The 21,346-nt window shown below is 40.2% G+C and overlaps 1 protein-coding gene across 7 annotated transcripts in view; it reads left to right on the top strand.

Moving 5' to 3' along the window:
- VCAN (versican) overlaps positions 1–21,346 on the top strand; it is a 111,897-nt gene that overhangs the window by 74,928 nt on the left and 15,623 nt on the right. For all 7 annotated transcript variants that reach the window (XM_072736869.1, XM_072736866.1, XM_072736868.1 and 4 more), the window contains 4 exons: positions 1,552–1,665; positions 3,954–4,067; positions 9,744–9,902; positions 11,215–11,297. In XM_072736869.1, coding sequence (XP_072592970.1) covers positions 1,552–1,665; positions 3,954–4,067; positions 9,744–9,902; positions 11,215–11,297 — 470 coding nt within the window. The remainder of the gene's footprint in view (positions 1–1,551; positions 1,666–3,953; positions 4,068–9,743; positions 9,903–11,214; positions 11,298–21,346) is intronic.

Raw genomic sequence — 21,346 nt, 5'->3', positions numbered from 1 at the left:
TTTCTTGCCAAGTCCTTGTCCCATACTCTCAGCATGGTGTCTCGGAGTCTGTGGTGGGAATTATAATAGCACTTCACATTTGTGTGGCACATCACAGTTTTATCAAGCACTGTCACATAAGTGTCATTTTGGTTTTGCACTGAGGGCAGCCTGTAGATGTGTTGTTGACGGCATCCTTGACATATAAGCAGTGTACGTTCAAAGGCAGAAGGCTAAAATGGCTAGGGAGATTTTACATATTTTTAGAACTATAGGAGAAAGAGTCTTCAAAAAATTGGGGTCCTTTCTGAAGAGTAGGTGTAGGCATCTGAATTAACCTGATTATAATGTTGAACCCGCACATGTGAACTTTCTATCAAGTCTTTCTCCTAGTCCAGAATTTACTTAACACTCATAAAGTTTGAGTTTGACTGTCTTGTGTAGAAAGGCTCAGTTACCTTCTAGAGCAGTGCCTGCTTATTCGAATATTCCTTAAGTTCGTGTTTCAAAAGTAGATATCTTTTTTCATGTGTAATTATTTCAGGGTTTTGGGACTGAAGATTCTCGGAAATATGGTTTTTGTTCCATATGTAGCCTATTTATTTCAGTTATTTTGTAACACCTTCCACAACTCTCATCTGGACTTTTAAACATTTAAAAGCATAGGCAATTCTGAAAAAGTACTCAAACAATAAATATAAGTGACTCACGTAAATATAGTTATCTAAGCAGTATTACAGACTTAATATATGTGCTTGAAATATTGTAAAAGTATCTGCGTCTGGGAAACATATTTTAAAGTGTTTCTCCTCAGAAATTTGTGTCTCTGGCCTTTACATTTATCTTCTGGGAGTGTCGATTTTATTTGTGTTTTAATAAGAAAACTGTAATAAAGATTGGGGGTTTCAAAAAAATTGGGGGTTTCATTTTAGGTGAGATCTTTGTCTTTGGGTTTGTTTTTATACAGTAGAGTTTAATTTGTGTGTTGCTTTTCTTCAAGTATAGTTTAAAGGAGTACATTTGGAACGTGTTTTTGGAAAAAGCATATTAATGTAGCAGAAGAGACTTCAGTGCACACTTTCGAAGAAAAACAGTTTCTGAGCATTAAGTGGTAAAAGGCAATAATAATTCAAATGATGATAACAAGCCAAACTGCTAAACAGAATGCATGTTTTGTGTATCCAGCCATTTCACATGAACTAACCTCGTTTAAAAGAATACATTTTCCATTCACTGTGCACATATGTGTAATCATTTTTGACTAAAATCAATTGCCATTATCATGCCAACTAAATCTGCAGTAGAATATATTAGTTGCCAGATACTGTACAAAATATTGTTTAAAAATAATGATGACTGAATCCCAGAAATGAATAGATGCATTTTGTAACAATTAGTTATAATGCCAAGAAACACTCCAGAGAGTAAAGTTAATGTTAATTTTTATGCGTAGTATCTAAATTGCTATGGTAAAGCTTGTATTTTGGTAGCAATAAGTGGCAATTTATGCTAAAAAACATTGAAACCTGGATATGAGCCTAATTGCCTTTCTTACTTTCCTGCACATGGTAGGACCCGATCGTTGTAAAACGAACCCGTGCCTTAATGGAGGCACCTGTTATCCTACTGAAACTTCCTACGTATGTACCTGTGTGCCAGGATTCAGTGGCGACCAGTGTGAGCTTGGTAAGATGTTCTTGTCTAAAAGAGTGCAATGCTTTTCCAGAAGATGTACTGGGGCAGAACTCATATGCTCAAAGGATTTCAGAGAAACCCATGTGTATATGAATTATTTCTTAAATGACATTAAAATCATAAAGTAATTTAAGTAGAGTCTGGTGACAGGTGTTTACTGAATTTTGTTAAGATACCCAAAACTCAGTGAAGCTTACTGAGGTAAACTGTGTCTTTTATAGTTTTTGCAGATAGGCTTTACAAGTGTAAAGTTGCATCAATAGCAGGGAAATATTTTGCTCTCTTTCCCAACATCTACAAATTAATAATTTAAATACAAATTTTTTTTAAGAGGTTGTATTTTAAAAATGAGGGAGTTCAGTTTTTGTGTTGTGAGCTCATTTGTTCCTCTGAGGTGGGATGGACAAGATCCTTCTCTGGCTGTCTCCAGAGGCCAGCCTAACCCACCTTAAGAAGTTTTGAGGTTGTTGTCCTGTCCTCTTTTTTTTGGAAATATCTTTTATTTATTTATTTATTTATTTATTTATTTATTTATTTATTTATTTATTTTTATTTTTATTTTTTTTTACTGAATCAGTTCCCTTCACTCTCACTTTTATTTAGGTTTCATTTTCTTAAAAAAAAAGGCCCCAGTTCAGATTTGGCTAAATGTAGATAGACCTGTCCTCTGAGAAAACAGAGGGTGGGAATACATTGGCCAGGTGGTCCTTTTAGAGGTACCATAATGGTTTTCTCCTATGATTAAGGAAAGAAGGCCCATGGATAACACTTTAGATTGCACAGAAATACTGAGATAAAATCCTCAACATTCATATTAAAAGAGTGCTCATCTTTAAAAAAAAGAAAAGACCAGGTCACTAGAGCTAGTAAATTCTATCTGTGTGCTAATTAGTAGGGATAGAGAGAGCGCAATAGATAACATTTGAGATTAAAAATCATATTTACATATATATGTATAAAAGCATCTCTTTGGCCCCATTCTGTTTTACATTCGAACCCATTTAAAATAATTTAATGAATTAATATATGTGAAGCGGTTAGAACAGTGGCTGGCATCATAAAAGCGTTTGGTATCACTACTATATAATATCATCATTACCTAGGTCATTTCTTTAGGTAGTAATACATTATATACCTCTTGGAAATGTATTTTACTATATATATTTATATATTTTAACTTTCTTCTAAATTATGAGCATAAATTTTTAGTGGAATTGTAATATGCTATGAGAATAGAGCATCAATTTCATCAGAGATCATGGAGGTCTGGGTCAAAAGGTGGCATTTACTATAGATCTTGAAATTGGGAGGACTTTGATAGCTGGTGGTTGGAGACTCAGGCACAGCAAACAAAAGCACAGACACCACAAATCGCAGAACATATTTGGGCGACTGCAAGTATTCAGGTATGCCTATCAATGGGTTTGGGGGAAAAAAGCATATTGGGAGAAAATCCTTGAAAGCAGCCTCGATCTGCATAGGTCTGAGAAGGTTCTGAATCCAGTATACCAACAAGTTTACCTCCTCCTCTAGTAGAGTGATTTTGAGACTTTAGGGTCTATCAAAGTCATGTGCAAGACTTCTACAGGACCAGTTGTTATTCCCATCCCCCACGGGGCCTCATTCTGTAGGTCTGGGGTGGGCCTAGGAATATGCATCTGACATTCTCAGGTGATGCTGATGCTGCTGGTCCAGGGACTACACTTGGAAGATCTCTGTCCTGGGCAGTTGGGATCTATTGAAGGTTTGGAAGCAAAAGAGTAAATTGTCATGACCATGTTTGATGGAGATGACAATCAGCAGAATGAAGGATGTACTGGAAAGGGAAAGGCCCAAAGGCAGTCAGGCCAGTGACATATTTTCAGTATTGCACAGGTGAGGTAATCAGAACATGAGCCGGGATCTATTGAGGGTGGGAAGACCAGGGAATTCTTTGTCCGTGTCCATGTTAGAACTCATGTGACCATCTAAAAGCAATGGAGACAATGATCCTCCTCTGAATAATTCCAGAATTTTCTTAGGGCAGCCAGATTTAGGAAATCCAGTGCAAGGAAGGTCAGTTAAGTTTGAATTTCAGATTTTAAAAAAGAATTATTTTTTAGTGTAATTAACCCTATATGTACCATGGGATATAGTTGTAGTGAAAAATTAATATTTTTTAAAATCCGAAATTCATATATAACTGGTTGTTCTGTTCTTTATCTGGCAACCTTACACTAAATAGGATCCTTTGACCTTTTCTGAAAGTACTCTTGTGGCCTTTTCTGATTTGATTTCAGATTTTGATGAATGTCACTCTAACCCCTGTCGCAATGGAGCCACGTGTGTGGATGGTTTTAATACATTCAGGTGCCTCTGCCTTCCAAGCTACGTTGGTGCACTTTGTGAACAAGGTAAGAGCTGTTGCAACATCTGTAGGACGAACAGTACGGATTTCATTTCAAATGTTATTTTAGACAGCTTTTCGTCATCATTATTTGGATGGCTTTAGCCATGCTGGCCATACTGCATGTTTGTTCCTACAGGGGATATTCACAGGTTACCTAAGTGTGCTCGGTTTCCTTACGTGTCCATAGCCCCTGCCCCCTGAGAGATAGCATTGCCTTAATCACTACTGTTCTGCTGATAAAACAGAATTGCACACAGGCACGCTGAGCAGAATTTAAGGGCATCTAGCCAACAAAAGGAACGTGTTGTAAGTATTCTTCCTGAAGACAAACTAGGCATTGACCTTAATCCACCTGGGTGGCTTGTAGTATACAAGGTGTAGTGTACACCTTGATACAAGGAGTATCAAGTTCAATGCTAGTTGCCTTTATTTTCTCCTCCCAGGCATTTGAGAGTCAATGGGCCCATTTCTCCTAGTCAGTCATCTCTAGAAAGTGCACTGCTATAGTTGTTAGAACACATTAGCTTTGGCTTAGCAAATGTCATGTAAAAGGTATGGTACATCTGGTCAACAGGCAATTTTCCTATGACACAAGCATCTACTTTTTCTGAATGAAACAAAGGCCTGTGTTCATGACTGCTTGAATCTCATGATCCCTGTAATTTGTATTTTATGGCCAACGTGAGAGTGTATTTTAGGTGGTTAATGGTAACATTTCCTAGTCATCAATCAGAAACAGATTGCACATTCAGCATACTCAGCTTTGAAATGTCGATTTCCTTTACTTAAAGTCATGCGGTGGTTTGGCTTTGACAAAAGCGCCCAGTGCCAAACTCCCGTTCCACCAGACAGAATGAAAACGTATTAGACACTCAGACACATTGTTCTGGCTGCGCATTCTGCTTTACAATGTTAATCCAGACATCACCACAATTAGAACAAAACCTAAAGCAGCATGTATTGAATTGCCAATCAAAGAGAGTGAGTGATGGCTCCATTTGTAGGTTTTTCTTTCTCTCTGTTGTGTAGAATGAGTCTGTTTAGAATTTAAAAGGTAAATATGAAAATTGACTGGGCAAGATCTTCTTAAGGAAAACAGTAAGAAAGAGGCCATTTGTTGAAGAAAACGAAATGGTGAGATACTTGAAATGTCACATGTGCTTAAGTGATTCTGGCTTCCAAGTTCCAAGTCCGAGGAGCAGTTCCAAAAAATCATTCATTCAACAAATGTTTACTGAGCACCTACTACTGTCTTCTGAGTGCTATCCTGGGTACTGGAGGTGGAACTTGGAGCAAACTAGATAACGTCCCGAGTCTTGGTGACTCAGCGTCATTCTTGGCAGGGAATAAAAAGAGATGCTATTTGTTGAATGCCTCATAGTTTACCAAATGTTCCCAGGTACATCATTTTGTTTAGTTGACAGTGTTTCTATGTGGTAAGTGGGCCAGAAATTGAGGCTCCAAAAGGAAAAATGATATGTTCAAGATCACACAGCTAGTAAATTGGAGAGTGGGAAAAATGAACCTAGGCTGCCTTATAAAGCCGTTTTTCTAAATATCTTAATAACACACTTTTTAAGTAACTCTCACAGATAAGCATTTTACTTATGTGTAAATTAAAAAGGTTTTGCTTTTGGGCACTTGGGTGGCTCAGTGGTTGAGGGTCTGCCATTGGCTCAGGGTGTGATCCTGGAGTCCTGGGATCCTGCAGGGAGCCTGCTTCTCCCTCTGCCTGTGTCTCTGCCTCTCTCTCTGTGTCTCTCATGAATAAAGAAATAACATCTTAAAAAACAAAAAAACAGTTTTCCTTTTTTCCCCTCTCATTCATGGTACCACTTAGTTTTCAGGTACATTCTATTTTGTCTTAAAGCAAGTTACTTTCATCCACATTATTTGCTAAGAAACAGCTATCCCAGGCTGTTTACCCGATGCAGCTGTGCTTCTGTGATTTATTGCCAGGACCCTGAAAGATTTTTTTCCCCTCTTTTCAGGTTGCCTAAGAACAAATGTTTTTTTCATTACCAGCAGCATTGTTGTCTAAACAGTTTTCTATCCAAATTTCAGTGATGACTGTGTTGTTTCTTCAGCTGACCTTTTCTTCTCTGCATTAGTAACTTCCCAACTCCCAGCAGCTCTGGAGTAAGGGACCTATTTGGGTAGAATGATAACTGATATGAAACTGATAGAAGGGGATCTTAGAACAGTATGGGGACAATTCTGTACACACAGGTTGCCCCAAACCAAAGTCAGTGATGCAGATTGCCAGCAAGAAGTGCCTAAGTGTTGACAGTTTCTTAGGGTTTGACAGCTGTATGTCCTAGATATTGACAACATTACCTGCATGACATAAAGAGAATACATTTTTAGTAAAATTGGTTTTTTTTTAATAGTAAAGTTGTTTAAAAGTGATAGTTTTGGCTTCTGTAGTGGGGACAATTCTGTACACACAGGTTGCCCCAAACCAAAGTCAGTGATGCAGATTGCCAGCAAGAAGTGCCTAAGTGTTGACAGTTTCTTAGGGTTTGACAGCTGTATGTCCTAGATATTGACAACAATATCTGTATGACATAAAGAGAATACATTTTTAGTAAAATTGTTTTTTTTTTATAGTAAAGTTGTTTAAAAGTGATAGTTTTGGCTTCTGTAGTGATGAACAGGAGGCGTCATACCGTCCCTCACCACAGCCAACACACACAGGCAGCCAGCACACACACAAAACTAAATCTGGGTCTTTGTAATGTAACCTATGCACTGTAGTAGTCTTCAAGCATAAGTATTTCAATATGTCGGATGATTTTTACAAAAATATCATCCAAATGTGTTGCTTTTAATAAATGAAATGTGTGTCACATTATTTTTAGGTGAGATTGGAAAAACAGACTTCTGATAACTCCTATCAGAATAGCATCCTAGAAGATGCTGCTTGATATCTAGGCCATCATTATGCATTTAGTGAATTCATGAATTATAAAAGTTAAGTAAGTTCACGTGCATATTTGGCTTTTTCTTTCAATAAACAGTCAGTTAAGTGGGATTTGCACATGTATTGATAACCATTAGTAACATAAATCTATGTTTCAGTAGCACAGATGAATAAACAAACAAGCAGTCCCATTTGGGACCTGTGTTCTGATAGCAATACACACCCTTTTTGATTGAGAAAAACACTGTAGCAGTGGTGTGGCCGTGCATCTAAATTTTATGATCATTTGGGGTTTTTTTGGTTTAAGAGAAAAGTACTTAACGGTCATCTGTTTTAATGATAAAACACAAAGAAAGATGACCGAACTGAAACTATTGGGTTAACAGAAGATATGAGTGCATAGAATTTTTTTCTAATGCCTTATTCAATATGTTAGGGATCCTCTAGGATTTTAAGCGGTGTATTAAAATAAATATTAATCTCTATGGTTAGGGCAAGCTATGCTAGCATAATAACACATGATTGACTTTGGCCGTAAGAGTTTTCTGAAAATCTTTCCAATTCTCCTCCCCTATAAACTAACTCCCTGATATATGAAGATCGCTCTTCTCGCCACCCCTCCTACCTCACCTCTACTTTTTTTTTTTTTAATTTTTATTTATTTATGATAGTCACAGAGAGAGAGACAGAGGCAGAGACATAGGCAGAGGGAGAAGCAGGTTCCATGCACTGGGAGCCCGATGTGGGATTCGATCCTGGGTCTCCAGGATCGCGCCCTGGGCCAAAGGCAGGCACCAAACCGCTGCGCCACCCAGGGATCCCCCTACCTCACCTCTAAATTCTTCCACAGGAACATCGCAAAAGGATAATTACTGCATCCAAGTAGCCAGATTGCACTTCATCCTTGGGGGCTGAATGCTACTTTTATGCTAAACCGTCTAGCTGCGCCTTGGTTCTTTTCCTATGGGATTTGGTGGTCTCCACCAACACTTTAATAAAAGTCAAAACTTCCAGTGCACAGTCTTTAAACCAATTAGTCAGCTGGCTGTAACTAAACAACACGCCCAGTAGACTAAACTGAAATAAAGCCTGCTCTCTGAGATAAGCTGCATCTGTTGTATGACGATGGTTGAAATCCCTGGAGCCAGGAAAACATGAAAATCTCTCCGAATACATACTTTCCCACAATTATAGAAAGAGGAGTGAATGGTGTGAGAGTCAGGAGATGATGTGGCTATCAGTTTGGCCACCAGGTCTGACGTATGAAGCAAGCATTTATTTCATCTAGAAGGTTTTTGTGTCCTTCAGCAACCAGTAAGATTAGGGGAAGGGAGGGTGGTTCTTAGGTAGTTTGGAAAGTTTTCTGGGTGCCTAAAATTCTATAAACGTTGCAGCTTTGTCAGTGTTTGCATGTAACTAGCTCGGTACTTTTGTGAGGTGTGTTTGTGATAGTCAAAATCATTTCTACTGATCATCACTGAATACATACTATTGACCCCACCTGTGCGTGGATGACTCTGTGGGAAGGTTGTTAGCAAGAGTATGGGACGATGAGCCAGGCTGCTTTCCTATGAAAATATATATACTTTAAAATATTTTTTAATTTGTTTATTCATGAGAGAGAGAGAGAGAGAGAGGCAGAGACACAGGCAGAGGGAGAAGCAGGCTCCCTACAGGGAGCCCGATGTGGGACTAGATCCCGGGTCTCCAGGATCACACCCTGGGCTGAAGGCAGGCACCCAACTGCTGAGCCACCCAGGTGTCACCTTTTTTTTAAAGATAGATTTATTTATTTATTTATTTATTTATTTATTTATTTATTTATTTATTCATCCATTCATTCATTCATTCATTCATTCATGAGAGACACAGAAAGTCCTGTGAAAATTTTTAAAAGCGGACAACCTAGAATCTAGATAGTACAGCTGAAACTTCCTGACAGTGTAAAATTTAGGAGGATTTAAAAAATGCTGTCATCCCCCACCGGGATAGTGGTTATAGTGTGCTCATTACAGGAGAGAAAATACACACGTACGTACATAAACACAGACACGTGTGTGCTGGGCCTAGTGGAGCGTGGGGCATGCCGTTCAAGAACTGAGGCTGTTTCATTCTTAAGAAACTTCACATACTGGTGCCTTTGCGTGGGGAGTCCCCTCTCCTTCCTCTCCTTTGGGGGAAGGAGGCCCGCAGTCCCAGCGACATCCCAGATGCTGACTACCCGTGAAGGATTCTTGGGCTCTCTTTGTAAATCTTGACAAGAGCCTGTGGCCACCCAGCTCTCTCTCTGGGAAGTAGTAGAGGAACTACTCACAGAGCCTTTGAAGTCCTTAGTCAAATAGAGCATTCATAATCCTATTAGCTGGAATTCTTATCTTATCACTTGAATGATTCTCTTCAGAAAAGTTGTGTTGGTGAGGACTTCGCCCTGGGTCCTTCACCGGGGAGTCAGTAGACACTGGGCCTGAGAAGTTTGGTCTGGCCCCTCTCTGCATTTGCTTTCCTGCTGAAACTGGCTCTAATCAAGGAAACTGCAGTTAGCTCCTTGCCTTTTTGGTCCAGAGACGTAGAGCCACCCACTCGCCAGGAGTCAGCTGTCTTTGTCATCCTTTGTCATCGCCACCAAATTGCATTAATACGTAACTTCAGGGCCATTGCGTTGATGCCAGCTTAGGCCTTCTTCCTCACGTTTAGATCCATGAGGCCAGAGTGAGTGACGTGGGTGAGATTAAGGAGACCCTGCCTTGTCTCTTCCAGACACAGAGACGTGTGACTACGGCTGGCACAAATTCCAAGGCCAGTGCTACAAATACTTCGCCCATCGGCGCACGTGGGACGCAGCTGAACGGGAATGCCGTCTGCAGGGCGCGCATCTCACAAGCATCCTGTCTCACGAGGAACAGATGTTTGTGAACCGTACGTACCAAACACACGCAGGCTTCCTGAAGCTTCTCTGGGCCTCCCCATCTTCCTAGTGTTCTCCGTATCCCATTCTATAGATGTAGCCTTCTCCATTGTGGTTCAATTTCTCAAATCTCTCAACTACATAAAGTCACCCCCCGACCACGTGAGTCCCCCCACTTTGAGAAACACTCACCTGTAACAGAGGAAGGCGTTTCCTGGTCTGCCAGCAGTCCTGGGTGAGACGGCATGTGATAGCTTGAGTCCCGTGACCCTGCCACTTGGTCATTCTCTGTCTTCTGGAAATGGCCCCTTCTTGTGGTTCCTTCCATCTCATTCTTCTCATGGCTGCCTTTGTAGTTCTAGTTCCAAGATGCGCATATGTTGTCTGGCTTTAAAGAGAAAATTGCTTTCATTATTTGTATTTTCATTATTACTTATTTTTATTTCAGTTATTTTTATCCGACTAATTAAAATTGTAATTGTTGGCAGCACCCCAATCCTACCCTCTGCACAAAACTGGTTCTCATCCAAGGTGCTAATGGTTTTAGGCCATAGAAAGTGGGCTTTCTATTAAGAACATGAAAAAAATGGGAGACTGGAAGCCAGTGAAACTTACTACCAGAGCTGTTGAAGAACTCCTTCAACTAGAGCAAAGAGGAAGGCGGCTACCTTTTATGTAGTGGATATCTACAAGTTTTTTGCTTATCAAGTATTGTTTGATGCTCTATTAAATATGTTCCCATAGTGCCTGCCATCTTTTAGAAGTCTGAGTGTTAATTTGCAATCTGTATGGAGGCTCATTGTGACTTTTTGCATGATATTCTTGCCAGCGACTCATCTCATGATGAAAGTAATTATTTTTGAAGATAATTTGGTAGAACTGTCTCGTCTAGGTGTTCACTGTTTAAAGTGCTTTGAGAAGAAACATGTGGTTTCCAAAGCCAGACTAGCATGGGAATGATCTGTGACATTTTATTGGGTCACTGAATTTTTGCCAATGGCATAGCTTAATAATAATAATATAGGAAAGTTTTTATCATGAGTAAGGATGGAAAATATTAATTATAGTAAACTGCAAGAGAATTGTTTTCTTATGTCTGATATTTTACTGTTTCTCAGTCTTTGTGAATTAGTTTTTTAGTTTAAAGCACATTGGGCAGAAGAACAAAAGATAGTTAGACTATGAGAGATTTTTATGAGCAACTAAACAAAAATCCAGCCAGAAAAGAGGATGCATGATTCACTCTGAAAATAATTTTCTTTGCTACATTTCATCCATATATGGGAAAGGTGGTAAAAATATCTGTTATTTCCCTTCTCCTAGGTGTGGGGCATGATTATCAGTGGATAGGCCTCAATGACAAGATGTTTGAACATGACTTCCGTTGGACCGATGGCAGCACACTGGTAAGTGGCTCATGAAAAATGATACGGTTCCCGGAACCTGGGAGGGTGTACTGATTGCATGTTGAGGGTGTATTTGCTTTGCCTGGAGGCCAGTTAAATGACTTGCTCAGGGTCACTCGGTAAGGTAAATGAGTGTTAGAATAGGGTCCATGTGAACTGATCCACTACCAGCGCTCCAATCACGGTGACTCTGAACTGGAAAACCAAGTAATCAGGAGAAATGCCTCAGGTTTGTCTTTCAGATGGTTGTCTTTGCTTTTTATAGCTTAAAAAAAAAAGGTGGGGGAGAGAATAAATGCAAGAGAAAAGGCCTTAAAAAAAATACTTTTCCCTCTTACATGATTGCATGGGAAATCTATGTGGCATGGCTCATTTTTATCCAAACCAAAGGGCTCATTTTTTCAATCTTAAAAAAGATTGCTGAATTTCGATCTGTGGATGTTCTTCCATTCAAACTCTGCTGACTAAATATGTAGTTTTTTAAGCTTTTTCTCTTTCTTAAAAAAAGGAGTGCATTGGTAATACTGGCCACAAACTTGAGTAGGCTGAAATAAGATTCTTCGGACAGCTGAACCTGTTCTGAGTCACCGCTCTGAATACATATGAGTGTAATTTTTTAGAAATAGTCCAAGTGTGGTTAGCTATACTAGTGGTTCTAGGCACTGGCTGTTCATTAGAATCACCTGGGGAACATGATTTAACAACTGGTGCCTAGCCATCAACTCAAGCTCATTAAAGCAAAACCTTTGGCAGCTGGCTATATTTTCCATGTGTTCTCCAGGTGATTCTAAAACGCAGACAAGTCGGGATCCCCTGGGCTGGACAGTAAGTTAAGTTTAATTCTAAATTAGATAAATAACAGGAAAAATTGAAAATAGTGTTTAAGCTCTTTTTGTGTCTGAGTTATTTAGGTGCCTAAATTTCATTTATTACTTGCCACTCATCTGGATTTAATGAGTTTGGCACAATGTTAAGTTCATCCTAGAACAGAGGCCAAAGGACTCTCAGCTTTTGGAAGTTCCACTCTGTGCTTAAGAAAGCTATTCCGTGTCTTTATGGACATACTCTTTGGTTCATCTTTGTGTCAGTTGCTATACTCAGCACTTTCATTTGTTTATTTCCCATAACGACCTTTAAGGGAATATGAAGTGTTTCACAGGTAAAGAAAGGGAAGGTCAGTTGGGTTGAGATTTTTGCCTGGAGTCACAATACTATTAGGTGGTGAAGCCAGTCTCCAAAGCCATGCTTTATTCTGGCTGGCACCTCCTTGACTTGAAAAGATTTCCCTTATTACATTTTGCCTTGAGCAACCCTAAAATAAAGCCTGGCCTGCTCTCTCTCTGTCATCACTCCTTATGTTTAATCAGCACTATTTGTCATTCAGTTTCATAAGTAGGTCCTTTGGCAAGATGCAGAAAGAATAGCGAAGGTAGATTGTCCATAAAATATATTCCCAGTAAGATACATGAGCCACAGCCTCTGGATCAATACTCATTGTTTCCTAATTGTCCTAACTGGATGGTGTATCTGCAGTTGTTGCATCTGTAAATTTTTATTTTGCAAAAATAAATAATGATTTCAGGGCAGATTATTTTGGTCAGTTAGATCATAGTGACTGGTAAGGGCATGAGTCCTTCTAGATGAATTTCAGTGGAAAATGAACTATTTTGATTTTATTCATTTAATTTATATTTGAACATAAAAGTTAAAGGATTTTTTCTGTTAAAACTGTTTTTATAATTTTGTTAATGTGTTTTACATAGTATAGGCATTTATCGAGTTTTCTTTTGTTGAATGAAAACTTCGTTTCTATGGGATAAATTGGGTCTGAAGACCCACTCTTAATCCTCCTCCCACACACTTTCCCTTACACATAGGCCGCTGAGAAGTGCAGGTCCTGTGAGGTCCCTACTGTATTACAGAAGCTAGAATGCCAGGAACTCAGGTGGGGTTTGGTTGGTACTTACTTGTGCCTTGCAGACCTTGACCATGACTTATCTCAAAATGTACTGGTATGTTCCTGCTCTGAACCTAGAATAGCTGTATTTGGCCAGGTGTGCTGTGTATTAAGTGTCATTTTTTACATACACACCAACCTGATTGGGTCAAGTCCCCAACTTCCAATCTGTTGTTGATTATATAGAATTGATCTGTTTTTGTTCATAGAGTCTTTGTGTGTTTCTAGATATTTATTCTGGTCATTAGGAGTTCAGCTTTTCAAAGAAGTGGTTCTCTTGCTTGCTTTATATTTCTTATGGTGTCTAGGACAAGGCCCTGTACCACCTATGAGCTTGGTTAACGACACTGAATATCGGCTTATAGCTGGCAGCTGTGTGAGGCCTGTAAAAATATCTTAGGGAGCTTTTCTTTCCTGCCAGGTTGCCATTCAGGTGAGCTTCACTCATCAGATGTCATTATTCCACTATGCCAAAGCAAGCCAGTGCAACTATTTTTTTGTTCATGTCCATTAACTTTTAATGGGCTGTGAAAAATACTGTAAAAAAAATTACTTAATTGTCATTTCCATGGTCTACACTGGTCCTAAAGTTGGTCAATAAATGAGCATTGCACTTTGCAAAATACGAATCTTGGTCTTCCCAGGAAATTTTCAGAGGAAGATGACATATCTCATGAAGATAACAGTACAAGGCAAACAAGAGCCCTACTCTAGTTTACATGTTTACATTTTTACGTTAAAACCTGAGGGTTATGAAGAGAGCATCCAGTGAGGGCTTCAGTTGGAAGAAGGCAGCAGACGAATTATATAAACAAGCAAAGTGTATCAAAGAAATGACACGAGCAAATCCAGAAAGCAATCTGACAGACCTTTGGTTTCTTCTTAATTCCCTCTTTGTGTAAAATAAAAGTGTGCTAAGGAGTGTCCCTAACTTTGAACATTTTGGAACAGAAAAGACCATCTGCCCCACAGCCTGTCTCCCTCCCATTTGACTGATCTCTGGCCCACTCTGCTTTTGTAACCACCCTCGCCTCTTTCCCTTCCTTTCCGAGACAGCCTAGGTGTCTCTTAAACTCGTTTGTAGTTCTTTCTGCAGCCACCAGCCCCCTAACAGGTTCCATATGTTTGCAGGCTTTGAATAAAATAGTTCTTCTTGTTGCGCTGTTTACCCCAAGTGTCTTGCCTTTGAAAATATCCCCGATAGTAAACTCTGCATCGGGGAAGGCAGTGTCTGCTTACACTTGGAAATGGTGTTACCTTGACTGTGTGCAATTTGAAGTCCTTTGTTTATGTTTTAGAGTGATTTCCCCTCTCTCCCCTTTGCTCCCATTTTTTTTTTTTTTTTGGTTTGAAAGATTTATTAGGGCTTATTCTTCTTGGGAGGTAGAGCAGCATTAAAACCAAAAGAACCTCTGCTGTTTACCGTATGTTATCTTTTGTTATTCAGCCTTACGAGTCAGTAAAAACAAACACGTTTATGTTAGGTTTTTCAGTCTCAATAATGTCTTTTCTTGATGTAATGAAACTATGCTTCCGGTGAACTTGTGGTATAATTATATCATATTTAACATGATTACGCTGTACAGCTAGACTAAGTCAATTTGTATGCTTGTACCAAATGATGTTATTAGGCTGAGTTATCTAATTGCCCTTACTCTTCAGATTCTGATCGACTCCTTCCACGTTATTGGCCCCAATAATACGGCAGCGATCATGCGCCAAATTCTGGATTTTGTTATATATTCAAAATCTTTTTTATTATCACTTGGGGTCTTGACCCATAAGTTTCACTAAAGTGTACTCATGCAGAGATTGAGTCTAGCCTTAACCTTATGATTTCTATTAAGGTTATTTTCTCCTGACACATTTCAGTTTTTATTTTGTCACTTGGTTTTCGAATAACTAGTCACATTTCAGTTTGTCCCTGGGCTTTCTACTAATGAGTTATCCTTTAACTGGACTATTCATCTCTTGAGAGCGAAATGTCCCAAGTACTTTATTAGAAACTCTGACAAATAACTGCAATAATGAATTACTTTACTTGCCACCCAAGTAATGTCTTCAAAGACACTAAGTTAAACCATCCAAGTTAAATACACATTAAAGCTGGCAAACTTAAACAAACATTTCTTATCTAGCTTCTCTACTTTTAGCTGACTTTTAAGTTCTTTCTTTAACCTAATTGTTAAATGAATGACTAGTCTGAAGTGTTTCCCCCAGGTCTGTTTTCCAGGGCCTGTGGCCTGCCTCTCCCTCTGCTCTGAACTCTTGTTACTCTCTTCTTGAAATTCTGCAACACCTTCCCCTTGCCTGCAGTGCACAATTCTAATTATTAGCGTGGCATGCCAAGCCCACCAGCTCTACCTACCACTTCCTAAGCTGTATCATCTCAAAATACTCACAGTTCCTGGGATAAATAAGCCATGGCATCTAGGTCCTGAAGGTCTTCGCATACTCTTGCCCTAGTGCTTAGAATGTTCTCATCTCTTGTCGGACTATATTTAATTAATGTTGAAATGCCTTTTTCCCGCCAAGAGTCTCCTTCTTCCAGGAAGCCTTCCCCTTTGGGTATGACTAGACTTCCTCCACTGTGTTCCAGAAGCCCCTGGTGTCCTTTTTCCATTCTACCACTGACCCTTGTGGGGCTGATTTCCTGACACTGAGCTTTCTGAGGCAGGGATTACCTTTCAGCTCTGTTTTTTCAGCACCTAGCAGAGTTGTTGACAAAAATAGGTACTTAATAAATGTTTTTGAATGATAACATTTAATACATTGCTCCATCAACTTACTCTGTTATCTTTTGAACCATGAAATGACCAAATGAAGTCTTTTGGCCAAACCTCTTTGTGACAATGCGTGTTAACCTAAGTTAAATAGTTTATTTAATGTTGTACCAGTGCGAAAAACTTAAAACATAATACGTGAGATTTCAAAAATGGTGAAAAGAAACAAAAACGTTCCCCCAAAACAGATATATATAGCTGAACATAATGCATCTTACAAAAGTTATTAACCCAGAGGAAAACAGATGTGCCTACTGGAAATGATGACAGTGTTGTCCATGGTTGTCCCAAGAATACATTTACAATAAACGCTGGGAAGAAAAAATGGAAAGCAAACTTTTCAGCCTCTGCCTCCCCTGCAGGTTTGAGTTATATCAGGGCAGATTTTCCATGAAGCTTGAGGAAACCACCAATTACTCAGAACTTAGAAGGAAGATTTTTTTTTTCAAGATAGGCACATATTAAACTTTCCGAAGAAAAATGACTTAAAAAAAAAAAAAACCCTTATTATCCAAATCCAAAATGTAGTAAAACAAGCAAAAGAAAATCTTACTCCTGAATGTTATCAGATCGTTTTATTTTTTTATAGATCAGTTGACCACGGGTGAATTGGTTGCCTAAGGCTGGGCAGACCTTCATTTATTCACCTTCTGTCCGAGTCTGGTCTTTCAAGCACAGAGGGAGTCAGACATGAGGGAACACTTTGGAATCATTTTTACGGCCCCATCTATGGGCTTCCTGTCTGAGCAAAGTCATTTTCACAACTTTCTTTTCAACTACAGACCATAGAGTGCCCATGGATAGCACAATTAGGGATTGGAAACTGTTAGGTGCCTTCGTGACACTACTTTGTATAGCGTATCTCCCCAGCCAGGTGGTTTAAAATCAACCTGTGGACCTCAGAGATTGAACCTGTTACAGTCTTGCTCCCTCCTCTCTCTGACCCTCAGAAATAAAGTCTCCCAAGGGGAGAATTTGGACCTTTCTCTCTTCTCTTTAGTGAGTTTGTGTAGCACCATCAAAGCTTACTCCTCACCACTGGGGACTGGATGCTTCAGCGGATCAGAAGCAGCCACTTCAAAGAAAAATGTCACCTTAGATAGTGTTGGCCAGAGGTTGAGGATTGAACGGAACTGACAACCCAGTTCCCTTTTAAAATGTTGAGGAACTTTTAGAGAGTTTGATTTGTTTGGGGGAGGGGGCGGAGAAAGGGTCCTTGACGTTACTCATAGGCATTTAAAAAAAAACATTTTCTACGTGTCTTTCACATTTTCCTTCAGTCATCCCTACTCTGTGGGCACCTTGCTGCTCCCTGAGAGGCTGCGGCTTGTCAGCTTCCTGGGAGGTAGTCATGGCCTCCTTGACTGTCAGCTTCTGCTGGGGAAGACAGGAAGACTTCTTCTCCCCTGCACTTGTCTGAATCTAACCAGGAAGTTCTCAAGCAAGTTACTAATACACAGAACCAGAAATATCTTATTTTCTAGCTCTGAGCAACTCATCTTACCCCTTGACTGTCGTGAAAGAGGTTGTAGAAGGCTAATTGGTAGTCTTCCACGCTTAAAAAAATCCTACTTGAAAAATATTTCTGGAAGATAACTGAATTTTGCGTTTTTTTTTAATTGTCATTTTGATAAGCATGGTTCAGCCCTGGCAAGCTGGCACACCTAGAACTTGGGCCACCACACCAGGTTACCCTCCTGGTTCCAGTCAATGCATGAGAATAGCCAGGTTTGTGGATCGACTTCAAATACAGAGGCCCCTTTACTTTTTTCATAAATAAACATGTCAGGCTGTCACGCAAAGTAACGTGAGAAAATCCAGCTTTGAAAAAGAGGTAGGAACCATAAAGGAATAGCCCTTAACTCAGGAAGAGACACTTGAAAGGGGCAGAGAAAATGAGTAACAAGTTGCAGGCCATAAACCATTATTTTTTTCCTGCAGGAATTCATCATTATTTCCCTTTTATAAACACGGAGGTCCCTATCCTCCTCCCTCTCCCAGATGGCTTGGACATGGAAAAGAGAATCAAGAGAAAGAATTAGTTCCCAGTGTTTTCCAAGCTTGTCTGTAGGTTTCTGGTCATTTGAAAGGATTGCCCATGATTTGGCAGAGAACAATGCAAAATGAAACCCCCCCAGCCAAAAACTTCCAAGTTTTACTTTTTTCTGCCTGAAAACATCAGAAGACTTTCTGCCAGGGATTTGCAGACGGGTGTGTGTCAGCTGTGGTGCAGCCCGAGCTCCCAGTCAAATGCCGCTTGTCTGTGAACAAGTCACACTGCATATCAGCAGTAATTTAATTATGTCGAACCTCACAGCTTCACTATATGAACCTACAAGCCAAGGAAAACATATGCTCTTTCCTCCTCCTTCAGAACATTACTCACGAGTGGAAGGGTTCGCAGTTTCTGTTCTGCAAAAGACCACTGAGCTCCCAATAAGCATCTTTACTCGTGTTGCAGTTCAATCTGATTTGACACAAAGGACTGGTTGTTGGGGTCCTATGTGTGAATTTTAGCAGGTCCTAGAGTAGTTCTGGGACGCGAAGCCCGCACCCCGGCCTTGCCTTGACTTGAATGCGGTGAGCCCGGGGTGCATCACACAGCTGGAGGGACGGACACTTAGCCATGGCTGCAAAATCACTCAATAATCAACAGGATTATCCTTAAAAAAAAAAAAAAAAAAAAAGATCAGTGCAGTAGTTCCTTCTCACTGATGCTTTTCTAGCAGTGCTCTACGCAACTCCCAAATCCCGTACAGATATGGTTAAATGTGATCGCTAGTTACTCTAAGGCAATTCGTGGAAAAGGCAAACAGAAATGTGGAATGGGTCTTGGCAGTCTCCCACTGCCTGGGATGGTTAGCACTTCCTGACCGAAGACCTGTGCAGAGGAGCTTGGGCTGAGGGAGCCACGGGCACCATCTGACGGGGGCAGTGCAAAGGGCTCTGCAGGGCTCTGGCTCCCACTCCAAGGGCTCTCACAGTGGGGAGAACTCACATCCTTTGGAAAATTTGGAACTGCAGCCCTGTAGGGCAGTGAGCTCACACTATTACACGAGACTAGTGCTGGACTCCAGAGCTGCCAGATTGTCTGTCCCGCACAGAGATTTGCCAGCTAGGAAAATAACGGGCATATTGCCACTTTTACAACCATCAGGAGACCCCAAGTTAGCTTTTCTGGCCTTTATATTCGTGTTTGTAGGTCCAGCTCCAGCCTGCCAGCCCAGGGCAGTGCCACCAAAACAAATGTCCCTTTCTCCGTTAAAACAAAGCTGTTCTTTAAATTTTTTACCTTGTGGTCTTTGACTAAAAGACAACAGCAAGACCATAACCTCCCTTAAAACACATATAAAGAAGGACCCAGACCAGGCTAACCGTAAGCAAGCACAAGGATCAGAAGACGACTCTCTATCTCTCCTGGAAGGCAGGTCTTTTGCCCCTAGGAGTTAAGTAAAACAGAGTTCAATATGCCCCCCACAGAATGGAAACAAATGCCTATTGTGTACCACAACCATCTGGGGGTGGGGGGGAGGCATTTTAAAGTCACCAAATGTTTTGATTTCTTTAATAAGTAGTCCTCCTAACTTCCTCGCAGATAACCGTTTGACCTATGTTCTGAAAGGCTGTGGGTAACCCAGAGTGATTATTCGGAGCTCTTTATTTGGTGAAAAGGTGGTTTTCTTATCAGCGTGTTTCAAATGGGAGGCAGTCCTCTCAGAAAAGTGTTTTCTATTTGTGGAGGTTGCTTTTGTACTTGGTGGTTGGTTATCTGTTTCCCCTTGGCGTCCACTGCCTTGGGTATGACTTGTAGCTGTGAGAGTCCAGGGGCGACACTGACCGTTCCAGGAGACGAGAGGGGTTTGCACACACAGAAATCAGCTTTTAGTACAGGTGCCACTTTTTATGGCTAGTCTAGACTGGGTTTTTACTTAAAAAAAACAACAACAAACCTACATGTGAATCACACTGTAGACACTGATTTGCATGCATGGGTGTTTGCTTACCACCTGCCCTGTTGCGAGGATTTGGGGTGGATATTACACATATGGCTTTGCTTTTGATGTGATGTCACCATTGATGTAAATATAAATAATCTGATCATTTCAAAAGACAAAATGGAGAAAACTATTGTGGATGAACTTCCCAGTCAGATAGAAAAATTCAGATTATAGCTGCTGTGACCTGTCATAAAAGAGAAGGCAACCAGTCTGGTTTAGCAGAGGGTCCATCCAGCAAAGTATTCTCTTCATACTTTCCCTCACAAACTCAGAGGACATATCACAGGTAACCCTTTAATCCAGCCACATGAAGCGAATAGTCATGATTTGGGAGGTGGTGTAAATTCTGCTAAGTGACTTAGGTGGTCATTCCTCATATAATCGTGGGTGGAGAGTGTCACCTAGTAGCCATATTGTGTTTTGTGTTTCAAGACTTCGCCTCTGCGTTCCTCTGCTTAGATCTAGGAAGAGTAGTATTCCCCATGAAGTAAGTTCCTGCAGTTTTGAGCTTAAAGATTCTAGTATGGCTTGCATTATATTGTGAGCCGGAAAGCTGAATGTGAAATTAGATGATTTTTCAAATGCAGTGTGAAGCTAACACATGGAGTCACGTGCTAAGTCCTAGCAACCAAGGCAAATAGTAGATCCAGTCCTTCCCATATCTTCACTTCATACACAGTCATAGGACACAGTGGAAAGTTTTCCTTGGCCAGTTCCACTGATCGGTGAACCTAGAGAACTTGTTTAGCTTTCTTATGAAACCTTTTCACAATGAATTAAATTTGCAGTGTTTGTGGGGAGGGGGAGCAGTTAGAAAGCAGTGACTGGCCTGCTCATGGAAAAAGATTCTGAATTATAGCTGGAGGACTTAGTAAGTCTTCCCAACAATTACAATAATATATTATGTCATAGGACAGCTTCACTGGACAAATGTCAAGAATGTTTTTTTATCAATGGAATGTGTGTGTTTAATTGTTTCAGTGTCCTTGGCAAAATCCATAAGAGTTCTAAAATATAGAGGCTTGATTGGCCATTTAAGGTGATCTGCATTATAGTGAGTTTTAAGAATAAAAAGTGACTCCATCTAAGCTGAAAAATCACAACCAAATATGTGGATAAGTAGCTGATACATAAATAAATAGATGATAGAGTAAGGCCCTTGGCAGCTGCAGACTCAAGAATTGCAGTTTCAGTTACACATGAGAGACTCTGCAGATCCACAATATGAAGTAATATGTATTTTTTTCTCAGGCACAAATTCAAACTGTACTCAGTGGTCGGCTAGTGTGTAAGAATTGTTCAGTGAGCTAT

This window comes from Vulpes vulpes, chromosome 14 (assembly GCF_048418805.1).
Source record: "Vulpes vulpes isolate BD-2025 chromosome 14, VulVul3, whole genome shotgun sequence".
Taxonomy (NCBI): Eukaryota; Metazoa; Chordata; class Mammalia; order Carnivora; family Canidae; genus Vulpes; species Vulpes vulpes.
Note: the sequence above shows the minus strand (reverse complement) of the source record. Positions and strands in the feature narration are given on the sequence as shown.